General features: G+C 40.0%; 2 protein-coding genes across 2 annotated transcripts; one reads left to right on the top strand and one right to left on the bottom strand.

Annotated features, from left to right (window-relative positions):
- The first annotated feature begins 42 nt into the window (after nucleotides 1-42).
- On the top strand, nucleotides 43-18,369 carry cfap43 (cilia and flagella associated protein 43). Its single transcript, XM_078288694.1, has 39 exons — nucleotides 43-71; nucleotides 172-425; nucleotides 705-801; nucleotides 901-1,068; nucleotides 1,527-1,665; nucleotides 1,899-2,043; nucleotides 2,260-2,342; nucleotides 2,475-2,606; nucleotides 2,777-2,893; nucleotides 3,013-3,090; nucleotides 3,233-3,381; nucleotides 3,653-3,756; nucleotides 4,024-4,178; nucleotides 4,317-4,320; nucleotides 4,569-4,723; nucleotides 4,967-5,131; nucleotides 5,790-5,920; nucleotides 6,776-6,947; nucleotides 7,602-7,712; nucleotides 8,465-8,542; nucleotides 9,186-9,311; nucleotides 9,722-9,826; nucleotides 9,976-10,084; nucleotides 10,675-10,883; nucleotides 11,285-11,491; nucleotides 11,894-11,983; nucleotides 12,247-12,327; nucleotides 12,764-12,892; nucleotides 12,998-13,117; nucleotides 13,342-13,449; nucleotides 13,702-13,788; nucleotides 13,882-13,970; nucleotides 14,481-14,691; nucleotides 15,167-15,279; nucleotides 15,422-15,581; nucleotides 15,909-16,073; nucleotides 17,504-17,584; nucleotides 17,702-17,855; nucleotides 18,057-18,369. The coding sequence occupies exons 1-39, from the start codon at nucleotides 43-45 to the stop codon at nucleotides 18,230-18,232; spliced, it is 4,986 nt and encodes a 1,661-aa protein (XP_078144820.1). The 3' UTR covers nucleotides 18,233-18,369.
- sfr1 (SWI5-dependent homologous recombination repair protein 1) lies at nucleotides 18,308-19,685 on the bottom strand. The gene is made up of 3 exons (XM_071922065.2): nucleotides 19,334-19,685; nucleotides 18,783-19,133; nucleotides 18,308-18,662 (listed from the first exon to the last, which is right to left on the bottom strand). The coding sequence occupies exons 1-3, from the start codon at nucleotides 19,427-19,429 to the stop codon at nucleotides 18,474-18,476; spliced, it is 636 nt and encodes a 211-aa protein (XP_071778166.2). The 5' UTR covers nucleotides 19,430-19,685; the 3' UTR covers nucleotides 18,308-18,473.
- Between the last annotated feature and the right edge of the window lie 3,481 nt (nucleotides 19,686-23,166).

Below are 23,166 nucleotides of genomic sequence, written 5' to 3' on the forward strand. Positions count from 1 at the left end.
TGAATATTATTTAGTGTACATTTATTGTTAGGCTATGTTGAAATGGATGCCGTGGGAAATTTAGAAGTCAGGTATGTCGTAACTACCATGAAAATGAACTACTAGCATAGATAGCTAACGCTTTTATCACTGTCCTCATAGCAATCCACATTCTGTTGTTTCTCTTCCCAGGTGGGCACAGGGTTTTACAAACCACAATGTTGAGTTTGTTGACAAGAAAACAGCATGTTACACGTGTGGGAATTACATTGTATTCCTGAACCTGGAGACAAAAATGCAAAGTGTGCTTCAGTGTCCTGGCAGAGGCATTGGTGCCTTCACAGCAAATGGCAATAGTAGGATTTTTGCCTTCTCTGAGCAGAAGCTAACCCCATCTATATTTGTGTACAACTTCCCAGAACTTGGTTTGAAGAATGAACTAAAAGGTAAGGCGATATTTTCCTCCAGCTCAGTAGATTTACACTATTGCTATAATAATATTGCTATAATACTCCTATTGTGTTTGTAGTAGGCTAAATAGAGAGTTTATCGTGACCGGTGGTATTTTTATCTCCTATGATATTACTATAATGTTCCTATAGGGATGTATAGTTTTATTGTGATATTTGTGTGTATCCTTGTAGAAGTTATTATAGGATTGCCATCTTATTTACTCAACAGTGGACTTAAATACATAACTGTCACCCTTGTGATGCTTTTTCTAGGAACAGCTCAATTGGACTACACATCTCTAGCATTAAGTGATGGTGGTCACTATTTGGGTTGTTGCTCCGCTCTTCCAGACCACACCATAACAGTGTGGTAAGCCAGGGAAAGCAATACACTACCTTATACACATTCTCTGTTTTATTTATGTAGGCTGAGTATCTGTATTACTGTAACCATGACTGTGTGATGCAGGAACTGGGAAAACGCTGAGCCAATTTGTACACAACCGCAAACTGGGACGGATGTCATTTCTTTGGTGTTCAACCCTATGAATTGGCTCCAGATTTGTGCTTTGGGTACTACATCCATCACTGTTTGGAATATTGAGAAGAGCGCCAGCTTTCATATCATGAAACCAAGGTAAAGTAGGGCTATGCTGTACAAGTGTGCGGCTCAGATCGCAACTGATAACATGGAATTTTCTTTTGTGTATTTATTTACTTTCTATATTGCTGTATATGATTCAGCCAATAAAGGAAGCTGTTGCACCTGCATTCAGTCCTTAAGGTTAGTTGGTAGCAGGTGAAATGGGGACTGAAGAGAAACATAGATAACCTCGATATGATTCCCAAGAGGGTCGCTATGAATCTTGGGATTATGGTGTCCTGACCAGGGAAACCTGTCTTCTTCTCGAAATCAAGCATGTAATACACTGATGATGTAATATCGAAACATTTGTCTGCTGGTGTTTACACTTTGCACTTTTGCACATTTGGAGCAGAGCATGGTTTAATCAATGATCTGTCAGATTTTGCCTTTGAGATGTATATGATTCAAACAGTATTCTTTACGGGTTTGCATTATTTATGGTTTTACAGTGTGATAGAGCTTCCAGCAGCTGATGGCTCCGTTGAGAGAGAGGTGCCCCCCTCGATTGTTGTCGACAACTATTTTGGTCCTCAGATGCCTGCATTAGCCATCTCAGCGCTCACAGGAGACAGGGCAGACAGCAGTATGGTACTGTCCTTCTGTCACTCATACACTAATAATGAGAAAATAAACATACTATCATCACAAGTAGAATATATGTTTGTTTTGCTAATTGAGCCATATCTTATGTATGAATCTGATTGAAGTAACTATTCAAAACTATTTTGTTGTCACATCTTTTTTTTAACACAGCTGCCAATGCTTATGTCAAAGCACAAAACATAAACTGAGCTATCCCAACTCCACTTTTGTTTACACAGACTCAGCCATGCATCAGAGCCAGACTGACTCCCACTGCCATCTGCTGGACAGCCACATCAGAGCTGTATGTGGGCTGTAAGGAAGGCTTTCTGTTGCTTGTTGACCCAGAGAGCCTCTCTGTCTCAGTTCTGTTCAACCCCACAGGTACACACACACACACACACACACACACACACACACACACACACCACCCACCACCCACTAGTACCTTTGATGCTGGAACGTATTACAATGTGGTTTCAAAAGTCATTGTATTTACATGTGTACTGTTCCTTATAAGTATTGCCTCACAGTAATTTTATTAGGCAACAGCAATTAACTTTGACAACTGATTTGATTTGTGTTTTCACTCTGGTTCAGCTGCCAATGCCATTTCTGAACTCAAAAACGGTAGCTTCCAGGGTTTAGCCCTTCATGGGAATGGTTTGATTGCTGCAGGAAAGGTACAACACCTCAGAAATGTAATGCAAAATAAAAAATGTAGTCTTCTGCTCCCTGAAGATCTAATTTGCAATTTGATACATCTGAAATTCGGACTTATTTCAGATTTAAAAAATATTTTAAATGCTTCACAGGACAGTGTGGTGCACTGCCTGCGAATCAAAGGGACTCAGATTGAGATCACACAAACGTGGGAATTAGACGGACCTGTCGGAACTGTCATGTACTCCCCTGACTATGAAACACTGCTTTTATCTTCTCATATGGTGAGTACCTAAATTAACCATAGAGTATGTAGCCTATTGTAGATAGAAACAAGTTCATGACATTCCATGAAACAGCTGCTTTATTTGAAAAAAAAAAAAAAAAAAAAAAAAACACTGAACACTGCAATATCCTCAGGCTGCTGTTACACTACTGGCTGTTTTTTCTTCAGGGGCAGATCTACATGTACAAACCAACCCAGTCAGAGAAGATGGTCAAGGTCCTGGATGTTCTCAATGGCAACTTTGTGGCGGGAGCTTTGTTGCACACTGACAACAACATTTTTGTGGTAAAATATTACTGTTGGTCAAGGGTCCACAAGAATCACAGTATCTCATGATGCTGTGTGCTATGTGTTAACTTCTCTTCACTGAGTGGTGATGTTTGTGTTTTTACTGCTGGTTGCAGTCAGTGAGGGATTCTGGAGAACTGCAGTTGTGGTCCGCAGAAGGCTTTTGCATTGGCTCCCTTTCTCTTCAAGCTGAGGTCAGATTCACCACATACAAACATTGAAAACATATCACTAATGCCACACTGGCACATTCAATCCATAAGCATAGGTTAAATGACATAAAAATAAATGAATAACTGATTCAATGTATCAAACCTCCAATGTGTGTCCGCTTAGGTGACAAGTTTGGCCTGCTGTCCTGTTGCGCAGTATGCGGCGGTGGGAACTGTCTCGGGACACGTCCTCTTCATTGACCTGATCAGGGAGCAGCAGCCTCGCCTCGTCCACAAGGTTCATCTGTACCGCGCGCCTGTGGATCACCTAGTGCAAGTATCCTCCACCACTGTGATACCATGGAGTTTTAGTGTTATACTTGTACTTATGTCAGAGTATCTCATATCTCATTAATGCATTTGTGAAGCAGAGACATGGGTTGTCACTAGCCATATAGTTTGATATAGGAGAACAACTGCAGTTCCACTTCTGTTCAGTCAATTCAGAAAGCAAATTTTCACTTTAAAGCGTTACGCAGGCTTTCTTATTGGTGTGTGTATGTGTATGTGTGTGTGTGTGTGTGTGTGTGTTTGTGCTTTACAGTTTTGATCAAGAAGGGAACTACCTTCTCACTGGCGCCTCAGACTCACATGTCTATGTACTGGATGCAAAGCCGTCAAAGAGATTTTCGGTCATAGGATACACAGGTAGTTATTCTGTGCTGTGTGACAGTTTTTGTTAGTGGTTTAGAAATGTTACTACTCCCCTTCTACCAAGGGAAAATACAAATCAGAAGTGATGGTCGCTTTAGCTGAATTATGATATCCCCTAGCTCATAAAATCAACTTCACATCTCTGGATCGCTATCATTCAGAGAGAACAATGTGTACGATAATTTTGTATTTGAAATATTTTAGGACAGTGCCAGATCGCACTCTCACCTGCATCCTTTTGTTGCTTGGTTTTCTTTTCAGTTGCTCCTGGACCCATTTTGTCCCTTTCTACCCAGTGCATCAGGGACTGTAAACAGGTGAAAGTTCTTGCACTGTGCACTGGACAGAAGGACAAAAAGCACGAGGGCAGCCTGCTCACACTGCTCACTCTGCCTGCCAGGGACCTTACAGGTACTGTAGACTGCATGACCCAGAACCTCCGTTTGGCTCTCAGTCAGTGCTCCTGTACAGTATCTGTGTGGCAATCTGATTCCTGATGGGATCCAATAAAATTGTTGTAGAGTTTATGTTAACAAAGCATGACACTCAAGAAGGGATGTCACACATTTCTGGGATTGGGGTCTGAAAGTAGTGTATTTTGTATGCCTGCTTGTACTGCTACTGGACTTTTGCTGTACTTCCGAGAGGAATTACTTGAAAAATCCTGCAGTACTTTTGTAGATGGATAGAGGCAGGGTTAGTTGGACCTCTGTAATAGCTACCACTATGGACAGGCATTGTTTGAACTGAACATGAAAGAGAGCTTGACTGTTTCCAATCACCCGTTTTACGCTTAATGGGTCCAGGTTGTGTAGACGTGCGGGGTTGTCTATCTAATCACATCCTGCAGGAGTCCGTATACAAAGTGCCACATGCGGTCCAGTCCTGTGTCCTGGGAGTCAGTGAGTTCTTTGCTTACTGCCACAGGAGGAAAGCTCTTCAGCAATTCCAACTGCCTCAGGTTCGCTGCTGTCTAACTCGATGGTTTCTCATCATGCTTTGTTCTCTGTCTTCATCACCCTCAAATATCTCTGACACATTTACAGCACAGTATCATTGCAACTCTTATTATTATAGCATATGGTAAAGCTTCCTATAAACAATCCAAAAGATATTTGGCTTAAGAGATGTGTTTTTGTTCTGTGTAGTAACACCATGTAACACCGTTGTAACATTGCTCCCACTCCCTGATTCTTTCTCTCAGGACACAAACCGTGTCTCCAGTCGAGAGGCGGTCCAGCTGAAACCAGAGCAGGAAGTGAAGGGCCATCCTCTGGGCCCAGCCTCTCTCCTCCTGTCTCCCCACCACTCATGGCTGGCCTCAGTGGGCCGAGACGGCCTACTGCGCATCCGAGAGACCACCTCCATGGTAAGAGTTTTTCTCAAAATCGCAAAAAATGTATGTATCTGTCGAGTTTTTATTTTTTTGTGAATGTTAGAATCTTGGTATAGTTTCCTGAGACTGAAGCAATGGAGTATTAAATCCTTAGCCAAATCATTACAATAAATCAATCTAGTCTTTCACAAATTAACTCATTATTTAGTGACTATAACCAAAAATAGCTATTGCATTGCATTCCCCCCTTAATGCATACATTTGGTTGGCTTAAAACCTATAGCTAATTCAACTGTAGTGTGTATAAATGATGCTACACTACCAGTCAAAAGTTTGGACACACACATTTTTCTTTATTTTTACTATTTTCCACATTTTAGAATAATAGTAAAGACATCAAAACTATGAAATAACACAAATGGAATCATGCAATGACCAAAAAAGTCTTAAATAGTCAAAACTATCTATATTTTAGATTCTTTAAAGTAGCCGCCCTTTGCCTTGATGGAAAGGCAAAGGCTTTGGAAAGAAATTCATACATAGGCATTAACTTCACTATTTATATTTGTCTAAGAAACACATTTCAAGCATTTAAGCATGAGCCTTTAGATCAAAATGGCTTTAAGATAATGAAAAGCATAGTACATTCGTGTCCAAACATTTGACTGGTAGTGTATTTCTGCCCCTACAGGAGCGGTACATTGAGATACAGTGTCACTCACGCCGTCTTGGTGGGGTTCGGAGTGTCTCCTTCTCCGCAGACAGCCAGACACTCCTCACCGCAGGCTTTAGAGACGGATCTCTTGTGTGCGCTGATCTCAGGTAAAGCAGTAAGCAGCCAACATTGACCACTGGATGGCACTGTCGCCCTCAATGGAGATGTCACACATAAGCAGTTTGACATGCACAGTACTTTTCTCTCTTACTTCTGGAAGTGAGGGACAATAGTGAATAAATACAACTGATGAGGTGGGACCAGAGGGATCATGACCACAAGCTGGGAGAAAACAAAGATCCAATAAACTTCACAGCACTCTCTCCCCCCCCGAATCACATCCCTCTCACATTCCACATCTTTTCTTCCTCTACTTGCTCTAGCTTGCTCTTGTTTTGAAGTAACAAAAAATCCTTTCTACTCTCTCCTTATCTCTTACTTCTTTTTCTAGCATTCCTCTATCTCGTTCTACGTTCTACATCTCCATTCTACGGTCGAAAGAATATTCTGTTACTTTTGCTATATGTCTGATCCCAGCTAAATGCTTGAATTGTAAAACGTAAATATGAGTCTCTTCATTCATACTTATATTAAAAATCCCTGGGACATTTTCTGGCACCTCAAACACAAGATGTACCAACTTTTTTGCTTCTTCTCCAGCTTCTGGCTGTGATCCCTTTTTGGCAAACCCTTCCGATCCTATCGCTGTCCTCTAAATACAAATTAAATTGTCCTAAGGCAGAAGGAAACAAAGAACACTAAAATCCACTTGATTCCCCTTTAAAAGCATTGAGACTAATCTTGGTTTATGAAAGATCATATCCTCTACCACTGTGATTGTTTCTTTCTTTAATAATTTGATATGGATCAACTGGCCGTTATTAGACCATCATATTCAATATCTTCACATATGTACTATTTTACTGTGTAATACACTGTGTATTTTTCATGGTTCCATAAAGAATCAAAGTGACGGGTGCTGGTAAAGGGAACAAAGCTGTGCAGTACAGCCAGTCTATGGCCCATTACTTGGAGAACGTATTGAATGCGGAGAAACTCGTCCTCAGTGACTTGCCTGACTGGGATCAAGTGTCTCCGTCCCCTACTGGCTCCAATGAACCACAGGAAGAGGAGGTAATCAATATTCTGCTTCAAACTACTGTACATTCTCATTTAATTTAGATTTTATCACGGTGAACTAATACCACATAACGGTTTACTGATTGCTGCACTGGGGTTGCATAATACATCAAACGTACCAATGTACTGCAATTCCCAAAAAGTGATATCTTAGGTATCAAACACTTGGTGGCCAATTATAATAAGATAAAATAATATAAGTATCAAAATGTATGGCCTATACTGAACAGCAGCTTGTGTTGGCAGGTATATATGATAAAAGGATGCATCCCAGCAGGGAATGATGACAACATATAAAATTGCTTATTTTAAACTATTTTAACTCACCAGCTTGTGCCAGTAGCCTGCTTATGTACCGTTTCAACGATCATATATTAATCAAAATTTTGTATTCTTTACCAAGATATTATGATATTATTTAATTCAATATTATAATATTATGATTGAGATACTTGATCTGGTATTGTATCATAAGAAAAAATGTTCACCAATTTATTATATGCTATTTATTACTGATTTCACACAGACTTCTTTCTTTACTTCTTTAAAGATCGTTTTAGCAATGTGTCAAATCAGTTCCTGTATTTATTCACAGCTGTGTGTTATTTTTATACCGGTGCTTGTGCTAATACAAGTTCCTCTCTGTAGGCCACTGGCAGAACAGAGACTGTGGACGTGACAGAGCAGGATGAGAGTTACACCAACCTGCTGTCTGCTACAGCTTCAGACCCCACCTGGCTGGAAAGCAAGCGAGAGGCGGTCAGTGACAAGTACAGCAGTTGTGGTGGTGGCATACAATGTGGATAACGTCAACAATGTTTAGATACTTTCACTGTGTCTCTTCAAAGTTGCTGGTGGAGAATTGTGAAAGTGTCCTTTGCACGTGTGTACAATACCTTGTGCAAAAAGCAGCTGTGTTGCTTTAACCACATTCTTTCTCTATGCATCACCTTGATTTATCGTTGCTTGATATAGTGTGAGAATATCAAGCAGTGTGTGAGTGGCAAACTTCTATAGAGCAGATAAGCATTTGTAAAAAAAAAAACAATGTACGATACCTTGTCACCTGACAAAGCTTGTTGATAACGATAAACTGATACTAAAGGTGTGGCAGTCTTTGTGTTGTGGGTTTTCCACCTCATTCACAATGACATACATGGGAAACAGGCAGAGTCAGGCACTTTTTGGCCCACCTCTGTGCTACCACATGCTTTACAATCAGTCTCAAGTGATTTGTGAGCACTATGTCTCTCTTATTCAAGTTGCGTCGTGTTGAGTGGTGAGGGGTTTGATAGCATATAATTTACATTTTTTTGCTGTGTTGGGAAATTTATCCTAATTAACACACAATTCTTTTTACAAGTCACTCTGGTGTTCCTATAGGTGTTTACTAGGCCAACAGTACGTGTTGAGAAGTTGACAGAAGTGTGTCCTGTCAAGACTAGCTGCTTTATTACTTTAATAAAGCTCAGTTGAAATGTCCCACTATATTTCACTCTATATGTCCACAGGTTGCGAAAGCAGACAATCAGCAATATTATGACACAAAGAAAAACTTGAGGAAAAGTATCAAAGAATTGCGTGACACTGTAAGTGAATTTTATTGATTCATTTTTTTATTTTATCCTTTACTTAACCAGACAGTCCTAATTAGATTTCAAGAGGGACTTGCGCAAGAATACAGTATGATGACAAACGAATACAGTATAATGACAAACATAAAATTTGCAGGCAAAACATCAGTGTATGTAAGCAAAAATATAATTAAAAACACATATTAGGTAAGTGCCATGTCAAAATTCACAACATGAGCACTAAAATGGCAGTAGTCCAATAGTTCAGTGCATAATCAGCTACTTGATTCTGCCTCAAGATCCTTCATAATCATTTTAAACTTACCAAGACATTATTTCCCATTTTTATCCATTGTTTCTAGCACATAAGATAAGATAAGCTAGCACTTTATTGATCCCCTTGGGGAAATTCAGGAATACAGTGCTCTGCATGGTTTATGCTTGGATTAAAAGTGCGTCAACAAATAGCGAACATTTAGTCAACAAAAAATAATTGGATTAGCATTTGTTTTAATAGGTTAGGCCTTCATGTACTGATATTTGGGATAGGTGTACAATTACAACAATGAGCCACAGGGAGCTTTTGAAGTGTTTGCAAAAATTAATCAAATGAATTTGAAGGATATGATTGACTAAACTGTGTTCTCTGTGTCGTCAGATCCAGGAGATGATGCGTGAAAATGAAAACCTCCCAGACATCGAGCGTCTGGAACAACAGGAGTTCAACCTGGATGTGGAGGAGCAGAGGAGACTAGAGGCTAAGGGGCAGCAGGAGGTTACCAGGGTAACACACACACACACACACAAACACACACACACACACACACACACACACACACGCAAATACACTGAATCTTTATTTTTTGCTGTGAGGAGATGGTAGTGATCCTTATGTTTTAAAAAATATTTTACCTACTTTATTATACAGTTTAACAATAGACAACAATAGACACACAGATGTGACAAAATAAAAAAATGACAAGTAAACAAATAGATATGACAATACAAAAAAGACAAAAATGAGTGTGAGGCTGACAGACTAAATTATGGGTTGTGATTATGCATTTGCATGTGTATGTACACCAATATCTATCTATGCACAGACATATCTGTACACATAGACAAATATCATTGTGCCTTTCATAATCATCTCATCTAAAAAATAATATATATATATATGTCTTTACATTTTAGGTGAGAAATGAAATAGAGCTGGAGAATCTAGCAAAATGTTACCTGCGCGACGTTCTCAAGAGACAATGCTGGGATTCTATGAAGGTCAAAGGCAAAGCTGTCAAGGTAAGATGGCTTCCTTGAGCACAGAACATGCATTGAGTTGTCAAACTAATAAGAGTTAAAATTCTCTGTTGTCATTACACATCTTTCACTATGTTATGATTTGAACATAATGCACTTGACTGCTCTAAATCAACACTGACTGTCCGCAGGCCTTCCAGTCTGAACACGAGGTGAAGAACTACCCCATGAGAGAGCGGACAGAGAAGGAGCTGGAGGAGCTTCTGCGGGTTCAGAGCCTGAGGAAGACTGAGGAGGCTGCCTGCACTGTAAGCGAAACCGGGCCACACCCATCAAGGTTTTACAGGCCTGCAGAGTCTGTGGTTCAGATGCTAGTCAACACTGCAGAGCAAGGCACATCGCACATGTGATGAGTTAGAAAGGATTAGATCATATGTTGACTTTTTTTTAATATGAAACAGAAATGCAGCGTGTGTGTAACCATAGCAATGCAAACAGCGGGCCGACCAAAAGTTGCATATATTCTAAAATCTGTGACAACACAACTTTTTTGGTTTTCACTTCCTGGAACTACATTTTGTGGCTGAACCATGCAAGTCAAAACAACTTTTACTGCTTGAATGTTATTTAATGCTTGCCAACAATTCTGAATCAAGGAGTCTGAAGCTTGACCTTTGAATGCTGTAACTTTTTTAAATGCTTGAAAAAGTTCCAGACCGTCAGTGTTGAAGCTTTTCTTGATATACGCCTCTGTGGCCTAGAATAAGTAGGAGTTATCACTGATAGTACTCTGCACTGCAATTTTCTTGGGATAAAATAGGTAATCTTATGGCCACAGTGTCAATCTTTCACTTTTATTTCAACCCACTCATTCAAAGTATGTGTCCCCAACATTCAACTGCAACAGGCGACGCTGGAGAAGAGCTCCAACACAACCAGTGAAAAAGAGGAGGAAGAGGAAGAGGAAGGCCACGGGGCAGAGAGTGCTGCTCTAACGGGAAGTCTCTGCGCTCAGTTGGGATGTTCGAATCCCTACCTGTATGATCAGTTCAGCCTGCAAACCACAGAACAGAAGATCAACCAGATAACTCTGCTACAGGTGGGAACCTGTGCAGAAAACTGCTGGGTCTCAGCAAAACTGTCAGTAATAATAGCTGGGATAATAATACATTTTGTTTATATAGCACTTTTCCAAAACAGAGTTCAGAAAAACCCTTCATAGAATAAAACAAGATTGTATATTTGTAATAAAATATGAATTAAATAAAACGAAAGAAAATAAGAAAAGAAAAATAGCACACAAGAAAGTAGAGAAGAGGCATAACAATTTGACAAAAAATTAACAAAAGCAAGTCAGCGTTTTAAGAAGCGATTTGGATGATGAAACTGACTTTGCTAGCCTATTCTCTATTTTCCCTAGCAGTAGTTTAGATGGATATTATCATCATGAACAGTATTTTACTTTTCTCCGAATTTAATTTAACCTCTGTTCCACTGTAGGATGTCATTTACCAAGTCAAGAAAGCTTTCAACGCTGAATTTGAAGCCACGTACAGGCAGAAGGAGCAGGAGCTGAACCGTGTGAAGGACAGGAACAGGCGCATCACGGAGGTCATGGTGGAGCTGGACATGAGGGAGAAGCTGTGGGAGCCCGGCCTGGCAGACAGCGAGCGGCCAGAGAGGGCGCTCACCGTGGGCGACTCAGAGGTAACCCCTTCAAGACACATTTAAAAAACTGTTAGCGTTTCAGTAGCACCCTACCAGATGTTGTCAGAGGCTGGATGAGTTCAACTGAGGGAGAAGAGTCTTTGAAATCAAACATTTGGGAAGATTACATTAACATGGAAACAAATTAAAGTGTGTGTGTGTGTGTGTGTGTGTGTGTGTGTGTGTGCGCATGTGATTTATGCGATAAGAATGTGAGAGTGTGTATGAACGGGACACTGGGTGATTTGGCAGTGTTACCATCAAGTTTAACAAACAACGCTTACATCTTGAACTGCTTGGTGGTTTGGACTTTTAACAGAAATGTGAATTTGTACGGAGCTATCATAATAGAAGATGATTTATCATAGCTGCTGTAAGAGATGCATGCCTTTGTCCCACTAGATAAAAGTAGAAAAGTACCTCACGCCAGAGCAGAAAAAGAAGGAGGAGGAGAGGAAGAAGTTGGAAGAACAAAGACGTTTGGCTGCCACGGTATGCTACCACAATAAAAGTGTTTTTGTTTATCAACTCCTGTTTGTCTCTATCTCCAAATCATCTGTTTTTTAATTCGATCAAACCTGCATCCATGATTACTGAATATAGTAAACATCAATAAATCAACAGTCTTTCTTTAAAAAAATTATGTTGTGACATACTGATAGTGTCTTGCTGATATACTGTATGTACTGCAACTAGTCAGTAATAGTGACAGTGTTGACTTGGTACTGACCATGTTTTCTGTCTTTATATTGCAGGGCGACGATATCAGAGACAGGGCTCTGGATGACATGATGGGTGGAGAACTTGAAGTGAAGAAAGAGGACATCTTGAAAATGGTTGGTTCAAATATTAAAATTCTTATTAAAGGATTTATATTTAATTTTTGATGAATTTGTTCCCAGATTAATTATTTCTTGAGACAAGGATAATGTGTTACACACTGTGTTTCAACCACATGTAATTTACTTAATAATGTATTTCTTCAAGTAATACAAAAAACCAAATACAGATTTAAAAATGGGAAGGAGAGGAAGAAAGAAGAAGAAAACTCTTTCCTACCCCTTGCAGTCATTTCTTACACAGCATCCCACATTTCAGTGCAGCCAAAATACTTCATGAAATACCTATACAAGAAAGTTTTAATTCTTATAATATTTCCCCTTTAAGAAAATGAGCTGTTCTTTTTTACTTGAATTCTTTGCTAGGCAAAGTCACTTGAATTAGAAGAATCAGCATGAAGTGCACAATGTTTCTATTGTATTTTCCCCACAGGAAATCCCTCAGCCTGAGTTTGTTCTGACCAAACCTGACATTCAGTGGAGTGAGGTGGAGAAAAAGGTCTACAAAGAGTATGAAAAGAAAACCAAAGAGCTGAGTGAGGAACAGGAGAAATACAGAAAGGTATAAGATGCAATGCATTCACAGTTCTATTCTACTATGTTGAGAAATGTGATTTTCTTCTGTTCGCTGATGGATATAAATTATCTTTGAAAACTATCATTCCAGATCCTGGAAACTGAAATGAAGAAACTGCAGGTATCCATCAAGGATGCTACCGAAGGGTTTGATGAAACCCTGATAAAGCTGTTTGAGAGGAAAGTGAAATCTGAGATGGTTATATACCAGGTGAGCCAACACACACACGTGCACAGTACATGTGCGCAGTCTTTTATCTGCATCATACTACTTCCCTTTGTCTCCTTTTTCTTACTTTTATCAGATAAGATAAAGGGCCCTTCTCTCCCCACTGGTTTTCTCACTTGAGATCATTTACCATAAGATGTAATGTATCTCGTGTGTGAATGTGACGCCTTCAAAATTCTTGTTTTATGATTTTTTTTATTTTACAGGAAGAGCTCAAGATTACCAATCTTGTTTACTCAATCCTCATAGAAGAGGAGATTAGAAATCGAGAGCTAGAGCTCAACCTCCAACTTGACAAAACGTTGGCATACAAGGTAAGAAGACCCAGTTCTTCCACACTAATCCTGAAGGTATTTACGACTTCTAGTTCCAGATTTTGTTATTTGTGTGATACCTGAGTTGTTGGCAGTGGTATTCTTCCAAATTCTAATATAACATTTGCCCATCGCTCAGGCGTGTTTTGCAAGAGCGAACTTGTGCGGCATGTTAATTTTGTTGGCCTTCAAGACTGCGACTGTTTCCAGTACTCGCTGCCCTCGTCTTATCCACATTCATTTCTCTGGCAGGATGAAACTGGGGAAGAGCTTAAGAAGCACAAAGATGATGTAGAATTGTTTCGTGAGACGTATGACAACATTGTAGCTGAGGACAAAGTAAGACTGGTGGTAAAATACAAATGTCTGAAAGCCTTTGCGCAGTAAATGGCTGTGCACAGACATACTGTAATATTGTCCATGTCTCCCAAGCTTCTTGACAAAGGATTCAGGAAGGAGTTCTTTGATGTGCCAGTTCATGTTGTCGATCATCTGTATAAGCTATACAAGCGTAGACCCAGGTTTGTGATACTTACATTTTAATTACCTACAAAATAATATGCCATTGTAGTGATTTGCATTACATATAAAAGTGCATAATGGGAGTGATCAATTTCAGTTACTGTACACTGTACCAGTCAAAGGTTTGGACATACCTGATTGAATGTAGTATGTTTTTCATTAAGCCATTTTGATCTAAAGGCTTATGCTGAAATGTTTGAAATGTGTTTTTTAGACAAATATAAATAGTGAAGTTGATTCCTATGTATGAATTTCTTTCCAAAGCCTTTGCCTTTCCATCAAGGCAAAGGGTGGCTAATTTAAATAATCTAAAATATAAATTTGTTTTGATTTGTTTAACACTTTTTTGGTCACTGCATAATCCCATTTGTGTTATTTCATAGTTTTGATGTCTTTACTATTATTCTAAAATGTGAGAAATAGTAAAAATAAAGAAAAATGTGTGTGTCCAAACTTTTGACTGGTAGTGTAATCTGTAAATAATTTAGCAATTGTGTTTTGTGCCTCAGAGTTCAAAAGATGAGGACCCAGACGGACAACAACATCGACCCGTTCAGAGAGCGGCCTCCGTGTGGCTCGGTGCCTTCTGACAGGCTCAGCCAGATGCTGAAGGCCATGGAGGAGCTGGATGCTCCAGAGAACATGCCGGAAGACTTGGACCCGTCAATCTGGGAGAGGTTTTGTCTCGTCCGCAGAGCAAAAGTAGAGAGCGAGCAGCAGGTAATAAGATCTCAACGTTTGGACGAGTTAAAGAGAAAAGTCTGTGGAAATACAAAAGCAACCTTGCCGATCCCAGTGCCTCAGGAATGGACCGCTAAATGTCCAGATGACTGAAATGCCTCTGAAATTAAAAATATGAAATAAGCATAAACACACATTTTTCCATTATGCTCAGTATAATCAACAATGGCATTCCATATATTCAGCACAATTTATAAATACTGGTTCTGTATCACTGCATATTTTCAGTGTTTTTCAAATATTTTGGATGTCTGAGGTTATCTGAGGTTAATTAGGTTATACTGTAATTCAGTTACTGAAAATACAGCTCTTTATCACCAGGACTGAAAGAATGGAATCTTTTGAAGAATTAGTGTAATGTTCAGTCCAGTCCAGCAATTAAACAAATCAGGCAAATCTAGCAAATTGTCATTTGTATTTTTTTAATTGTGTGTTGGACACTTATTCTTTGCAGGTAAAAACAAAGGCTTTGACTCTTGCTGAGATGCAGGCTTTCCTGCAGAAGAGGATTGATGAGGATGAGACTGCTAAACAGGAAATCAAAAATCTCACTGATGAACTTGATGGGTATGAATATGATTTTATCTATTGTAAAATCAAGTTAAATCAACTACAGATGGTGGTGAATGAACACATAAGCCTTTATTTTTCATTCTACTAAATTACTGAATTATCCTCCTGTGCTTTTCCTTGTCCTGCCCGCTTCCAGCCTGCATAAGGAGAAGAGCCGTTTCCTGAAGGACATCATGGTCCAGGTCCTGATCAAGCAGGGCCAGGTGGAGCTGGCTCCCACAGACCTGGTTGCCGACTACTCCGACTCTGTGCTTCACCACAGGAGTGTGGTGGAGGATCTCAACGGAACCATCAGGGTCAGCCTATACCACATACTGGGAATCTGTAGCACATAGCCTTGTAAGACTCAGCATGGATGCATATAGCCTAATGCTGGCTCTATACACAAAAAGATGACCAGGGATCATACTTGAATTTACATTTTGACATGATGTAGGGCGTTGATAATACAACATACTGTAAGTACAACTCCAGCAAACTAATCTTTGGTTGATAAAAAAAGGTGTTTACAATTTATTTAACAAGTGATGGTCACATGCAAGGGGTGTAAAAATGTACACGTCTTGATGTGGCCCATCAGTATGTTTTCCACAGACAAATGATCATCATATCTCTGTGGTCAGGTGTTAGGAGAGCAGAAGATAGCCACCATGGTGGAGTGCAAGGACTTTCGTAAGGGCATCATCCATCAGGAGTGGGAACACAAGATGATGAGGATGCAGATAGAAGACCTCAACGCCAAGGCCAGGGACATCCAGATGCTGCGCGTCTCTGAGCAGCTGCAGGAAGTGAGTGTGATCAGAACTGACATCGCCTGACCTGAATCGCATGATGAACAGCGCTCAGTCAAGCAGTACCAAATTTACTTGAAATGATCCTGCTATCAGTTATGACACATCAAATGACACCTGCCCTGAATTATAAACCACCCTAGTGTTAGATTAATGCTTTCTCTCACGGATCAATTTTTTTTAACCTCAATTAGTATACTGGCTTGGCTTTGAAGAGTGAATCACCACTAAATCATGTTTTTTGAGCTGTGAACATGGTTATGTGGCTTCTATATAGTGAATAGCATGTTCTTAATTTCAACATTTTTTCAAACTGATAAAATTGTTGTTGCCCTGCTCTCTATGGCCTGAAACTTTCAACTGTCTTGCCACTTTTGGCCACACCTCAATCAGTGATGTCAAGGCAGGTATTTCGCCTTTGGCAGCATCAAATGGCTCTGCGATCAGAAAATTGTTGCCACTCCCAAGTAGAGATGGATGATCCGTTATCACAGACACACACACGCCTATTTGCTCTCGCTTCCCATGCCACTTTTTTGCATCTTTCAAAATTGAATACTAGGCAGACACCAAATGAAAACGGCTTGTTTACGCACTCTTTAAACTATAGAATGATAACACACTTTCCTTATTCCTTCTTTACATCTCAATGGTGGTGTTTGCACATTGATTCAAAATGTAAGGAAAAACAGACAAGCAACTCGGCATCATTTGACTTTGATCTAAGGCACGAGCAGGCAGTTTCATCCCGAACGTCTCAGAGAGGAATACTGTGGTCGGGTTGCAGTGCATTAACCCCTTATTACACATTAAAAAGTGGTATAAAAACACAGGCAGCCGGTGACTGAGCAATGGAAAACATTCATATGGTCAGATGAGTCATCCTTCACTCTATTCTCAACAAGTCCATGAGTATTTGTGGCACACACAGAAGATATTTACAGGCCTGAGTGTTTGTTTTCAACAGCAAAAGCTTCAGGTAGCGCTATTATGGTGTGGCTTGCATTTTTCTGTAGTGGTTTAGGTCCCCTGAAACCTTAAGAGAGAGGAAAATTCCAGTAAAAACAAATCTATTCTGAGTGATCTCGTTCATCCCCTTCCATCCGAAGGGCAGGAGTGGTCATTGGGTGAAATGAGCATGAAAACGATGTAAACCATATACCATGTCACCAGTTTGCAATCCATTTAATTCTGGAATGGCACCAGAGACGGCACTTTTCACCACCATCATCAAAACACCAAATTATGTACTTTTCTGTGTAAGAATGGCGTCACATCCCTCCAACAGAGTTCCAGACACTTGTAGAATCTATTGCATGGGGCCTATAAAAACCTATTGCGACACTTTATGTTGATGCTCCCGTTGTTTTGTCAGTTACCTGGAGATATCATTTTATACCAGTCCGCTTTTTCCCCCTTCTTTCCAGTATCTCAACGAGGCGGATCATGACAGTCGCATGTCCAAGCAAGTTTCCACTTTGGAGAAAACCATAGCTTTACAGGAAAAGGTAACGGCAAAGTAATGACGAGAAATCCTCTCACTCAGCTGCATCATTGTTTTGTGTGTTTACTTTTTACACTTGATTCATAATATATCGATATGTAACATGCTCTTCTATTTTCAGACTCATCAACAGAGTGTAGAGCATCGTAATAAAACGATTGAACAGCTTAAAAGGCAGGCAGCAATGAAAGCTGAGAAGAATGACATTTTAGACGAGCATCTCGCCAATATGCAAGTGACTGTGGCTGAGAGGAGACATATCTATGAAGCAACAGGTAATCATACAGTAATTTCACAAAACTAATAAAACACATCGTAAAAGGGAAAGTTTTCTCTAAGAGACAATGGCAGCATAATTTTGTCTATAACAGAAATACAGTTAGTTTAATTTAAATGAAAATACAGCTAACTCATAAGGCAGTTCTATAGTCTTTTGAGCCTCTTCTGACTCATAAAATACTGTGGTTGGTGTTCAGCTGTGGAAGACAATCAGGAGGCGAGAACAGAGCAGCGCTACCTGGAAATCCTTCAGCGAAAGAACCTGGAGGACTTGGCCAGAGCGCAGGCAGAGGACCTGGCTGTCCTCTGGGCCGAGGTGGAGCGCCTGAGGATGAAGACCTTTCCTGCACTTGATCAGCTGAAATGCAACTAAACAAAGACTTCTCCTCAAGAAAAACTGGGTTTTATTTACATTTCTCTTTACAATAAAAAAACAACAACTGATTTTCAACATGAAATATACAACTTCAGCTGGGAATAACGATGGTATAGCAGCAACAAATAAAACAATATGTATGTTAAATGTGATTGTCACTCTTTTAGTTCCATTGTAGTATTTCTGTGTTTACTGATGATTCAAATTGCATGTGTGTGTGTTTGATATCAAAGCGTATTTAGGTGGTGAAGTCGTCCTCTGTGCGGTCAAAGTGCAGAATGCTGTCATCCAGACCAAAGAGATCAATAAGCTGAGACAGGCTGGCCTTTCGTCCGTCTATGGGGAGATCTGTCTGCAGCTCATACAGTGCAGCCTGAACACAACTCCGCCACTTGTCAATCAAGATTTGGAGCTGTGTCAAATCATTCTGGGGAGAGAGACAAGGAACGTGGAGTAGAAAGATTATCGCTTGTAGTCTAATTACCAAAACAAAAACAAAAAACACCTTCTTGTTATGGGCAACAGAGTATTTAAGAGTAGTTGATACCTTGCTTCTGTACATTTTAACCATCTTTAGTCTGCGCAGAGTCTCCATCTTCTCTCTAACCTCCCGTGTGAGCTGGTCTCGTAACAAGTCTATTGAAGGAGGATGTGTTGGTTCAGGAATGAGTCCAGGAACCCTTTCACTCACTGATCTCACTTCATTTCTGTTTATGTCGACATTCTGCGTGTCTTGTGGAGGGTTACTAACGGTCTCCTTGGAATCTGCAGGAACTTGTTGGCCATCCTCCTCCTCATCATCAACACAAAGGCGTTTGGCCACAGAGAAGGGCGAGGTGAAGGAGCGCCTTGATCTCTTCAGCCTCTCCCTCAGTGAGGCACTCAGCTTGTGATTACACTGTGGAGATGCCAGGCAATGAATGACAAGGTGAACAAACTTACAGTGTCTAGCCAGGTGAAAATATTGCATGTGAAATGTTGTTCACACTCAAGACGCCAAACACTTTTCACGTGATGTTTACAAGCAGCACATAATGGACAGGTGTACTTGAAAGGATTGAGTTAACTAACTTCACTAAGTACACAACTTCAACTTACCTTTTCCTCTTTGGGTTCATAAGGGCTTGACTCCACTGAAGTACAAGGTGTGGAATACACAGATTTTAATTTGGCTGCCTTGCGAGTGATCTCCATTGGTGAAACTTATTTGAATGGCCCATGTATGTTTGGTAGAGTAGGGCTCCTAGCTAGCCAGCTAGCTTGTCTTAGCACAAGAATACGTCAGCTCCTCTGATTCACAAAACATAAAACGCCGTCGACAACCTACAACTCACATTAACAGTTAATCAAACGTACTGATTAAAGTTTGAGCATTAACGTTTGCAAGTGAGTCCCATATAAATTACTCTAACAACACTGACTGGGCAGTGAACGCTACGATTTCTCTAATCTTCCGTGTTTTCGGCTCAAGAAAACCTCCAAGAGCAGCGATTGGACAAAAAGAACACAGTCCTCCTGCCGAGGAGGATCATGGGAACTGTAGTTGCTGGTGGCTAAATAGTTCAAAACAGCATTTTAAAACTCCACACTTTAGAGTTTGTTCCTCCTTACACCTAAAATGTGTATATTTTTTTCACTTTTTTTCCTCACTTCTTTTTCTGCTAAAGTTATACACACATGAACCGCTGCCAGTGCCACGGGTTTGTCATCAGATCAGCTCACGTGTTGAAGCATTGTTACTTGGTTACTGCTGTTGCTAGGGTCAAATAAATCGTGATTCATCTCTTCTCAGCAAAGTTGATTCACCCCTTTTAAAGGATTATCTAAAAAAATATATCCTGTGGAGTGCTTTATACATCGACTCCATTTAAGATTGTTTTGAGATGATACGCCTGTACATATAATTGTGTCTTTCTGTAGCCTTGAGGAGAAAGGTGTGAGATGAAATGTTATCCTGCCTCGACTTGAACATCAGTAGGTACTTGGCTGTCTGATATTACACACCCCAGGGAATGGGGATTTTAACATTTTATATGGATGAATCTCACAGGGCTGGGGGTTGAAGATAATTACTACTGTCTGTGTGAGTCAGGAGAGCTTTTTTTTTTTTCCCTCTTCTTTGAATTTTGAATAGCTGACATAAAATGTAGAGCACTGCTCATCTGCAATGCATGAAGTAATTGTAGCAGTGGGACACGAGGATCTAGAGGCTACGTGAGACATATTGGGTGAGGGTGCCAACTATTTCATGAAAGACAGGTGTGTAAGACCTGGCACTCAAAAACAAGGCCTCATGCCATATCTGTGGGCTACTGATTTATGTGTTGATGTACATGGGTCAGTGGGAAGACGCAAACCATTTGTTCCCTCAGCCTCCCAAGACCGTCCTGACCTCCAGTTGTGTTTGGTCGGGCTCCAGTAGTTGAGGTAGATAAACACATGTAGTGAGGAAAAGGCACTGATTTCCTTTAACTCAGTTTTAAACATAATAGATTAACTTTGATCCCCTGTCTGACATGGGAGTGCACTTGTGTGGCGGGGTGCATGGACTGCGGTGGTTTCATTTGGTTTGAATACTGTGGTTTCACTGCACATTTACTAAGCTGAATGGGTTGTTTTGTGTTGGGGATTACTGAGTTATTTGTATTTCCATTTGATAGAATCCCCTTTTGCATTGGTTTCTCTGTGTTGGAGGTTTCCCTTCCCATGGTGCCGCTGTCTTGTCTGCTTGCTCTTCCTTCCTTTCCAGGTTTAAATTAAATTAACTTAGAATAACCAGTAATGCCGCTCTGTAAATGGCAGTTTGACCCATACTGACTGTTATGTTTCTTGACTGACGCAGACCTGTCAAGCTGTTATTACTGTAATTGTTTCTGAAGGGATTCCCCCCCTCCCCACTGAGGGTGGTGTGTCTATTATGAGTTATGTAATGATGAAATGTGTTGCCCACATAATGTCCACAATCAAAATTTCCATTGGTGCACTTTCATTTCTTTTGGAATGAAAGGCTTATAATGGCCTTTCCATTTTGGAAAAGCAAAGGAGTATGTTAGAATATGTTATGCTCTCAGTCCATTAATGTTTTTAAAGACAAGAGTAAGTGTCATATTCTTTAAATGGTGGGTATCTCATATATTTTCTTTCCTTAAACTGTTTTTTAGTAATTAGACACAATGAGTCAAGTTCAAAGAATTTGTAACAAAATCATTGTTTGATAAAAACACTCCTATGATCCTAGAGAACAGTATGAGCAAGGCAAGCAAATATCATAGGACTCTATTTGAAAATAAGTGGTTGACAACTTTTTTCAGTCACTATCGCACAAACTAAGGATATACCAGAGTCTTTACACAGATTTATTAATTATAATTGCACATGCACATACATGAGAAACTCTATGCTTTCTTGTGCATGAAAAATTGCTAACCACTATAGTTAAAACAAAAAATAAAAATATGGCTGCATCTTCAAAACGTCAGGGAGCACAAATAATATTGTAATTGAATTTGTGATAAATTTCACTTTCTATCTGACTTTTATCATAATGTCATTTTTTTCTACACTTTTTACATTTTAATTAACAGTTTAGAAATTACAATTTTTACTGAATTGTTACCGGCCCAGTCTCCAAAATGTGCTTGTATCACATTTCATCACTGTAAGCCAAGCATCCAGGAAAATAAACATATAGGATCCAAAGAGAGCTGAAGCTGTTTTCCTTTTGCCCTGCCACACACAAAGTGCCGTCCCACAATTTGTTCACTCGTAGAGTATGATATCCATGAAAAACATGTACCATGTCTCTTGTTCTAAAAAAGTCCAAATATCCAAAATGTGCAAAGCCCAATGCAAAGTCCTGCCAGGGTTTGTGGAGGTTTTTTTTATGAATATACTATATCTTATTGTTAGTCCCTGATCACCTAAACAAATTGGCAAAAACTTAATTTTGACTGGACTGCATTTATGTCTGCAGGAGTTATCGGAAGACAAGATGGCGCTGATTTCACTAGACAATGTGATTATATTACATGGGTGCAGAAATTCTTACATAACCCATAGTGGTGTACCTGCGGCTTTCATGTGGGGAAACAATGTTACATATCTCTTCCATCAGCTCAGTCACGTGCAGGAATGATGTTTTCTGGTTTACCTGAGGAAGACTGGTGGTATCCTGACAACACCCTTAACTGTCAAGGTTCAATTGCTCAGTGAATCATGAATCTATTCATGTCATGTTAACTTGACAAACCTATAAGTGATTCAATAAATTGATATGTGCATCTGGCTTAGTGTTTGGCTATCTGTTTTGAACTAGTACCACGTGTCATTTCGGGAAAAACACAAACAAGGTAAAACTATTCATGTTCTGAGTGTTAAAACTGTCAAAACACCCCAACATCAGTGTTAGAATTTGGGTGATTTAGTTATGGCAATTCAGGAATAAGCCCTTATCTGGAAAGCTGTTATCTTGAACACTATATAACATAAACATATTTTCTCCCACATTCTGCTGAAAAAAATCAGTTAACTCTTTTTTTAACCAATCCCTTTCCCTTAGATATCCTGTGGCATTATTCAAGCTTGCACATAGATGTGATTTGGGCAGCTCCTCCTCCATACACTGTCTTCGGGGCCGTTTGTTTTCCATCACTGGGGCAGATTGGAGTCATGCTCGGCGTGAGTCATGCAGGGTGGGTGAATGTCTGCGCAGGGTGTGGTGGGTGAGGGTTCCTACTGGCGCTTGTGGCTGCCAGTGGGGGAAAGCATCTAATTTGACTCAAATTGCATAAATGCAAATGAATGAGTAGTAAGTTTTGATTATGATCACAGTTAAACACATTTCTCATATCCCTGCTGATGCTATAGGCCATATGGGAGTCCGCCTATCACAAACAAACTGCTCTTTAGTGGAGCAACATGCAATTTGATAG

Source organism: Centroberyx gerrardi, chromosome 15, assembly GCF_048128805.1.
Source record: "Centroberyx gerrardi isolate f3 chromosome 15, fCenGer3.hap1.cur.20231027, whole genome shotgun sequence".
Classification (NCBI taxonomy): domain Eukaryota; kingdom Metazoa; phylum Chordata; class Actinopteri; order Beryciformes; family Berycidae; genus Centroberyx; species Centroberyx gerrardi.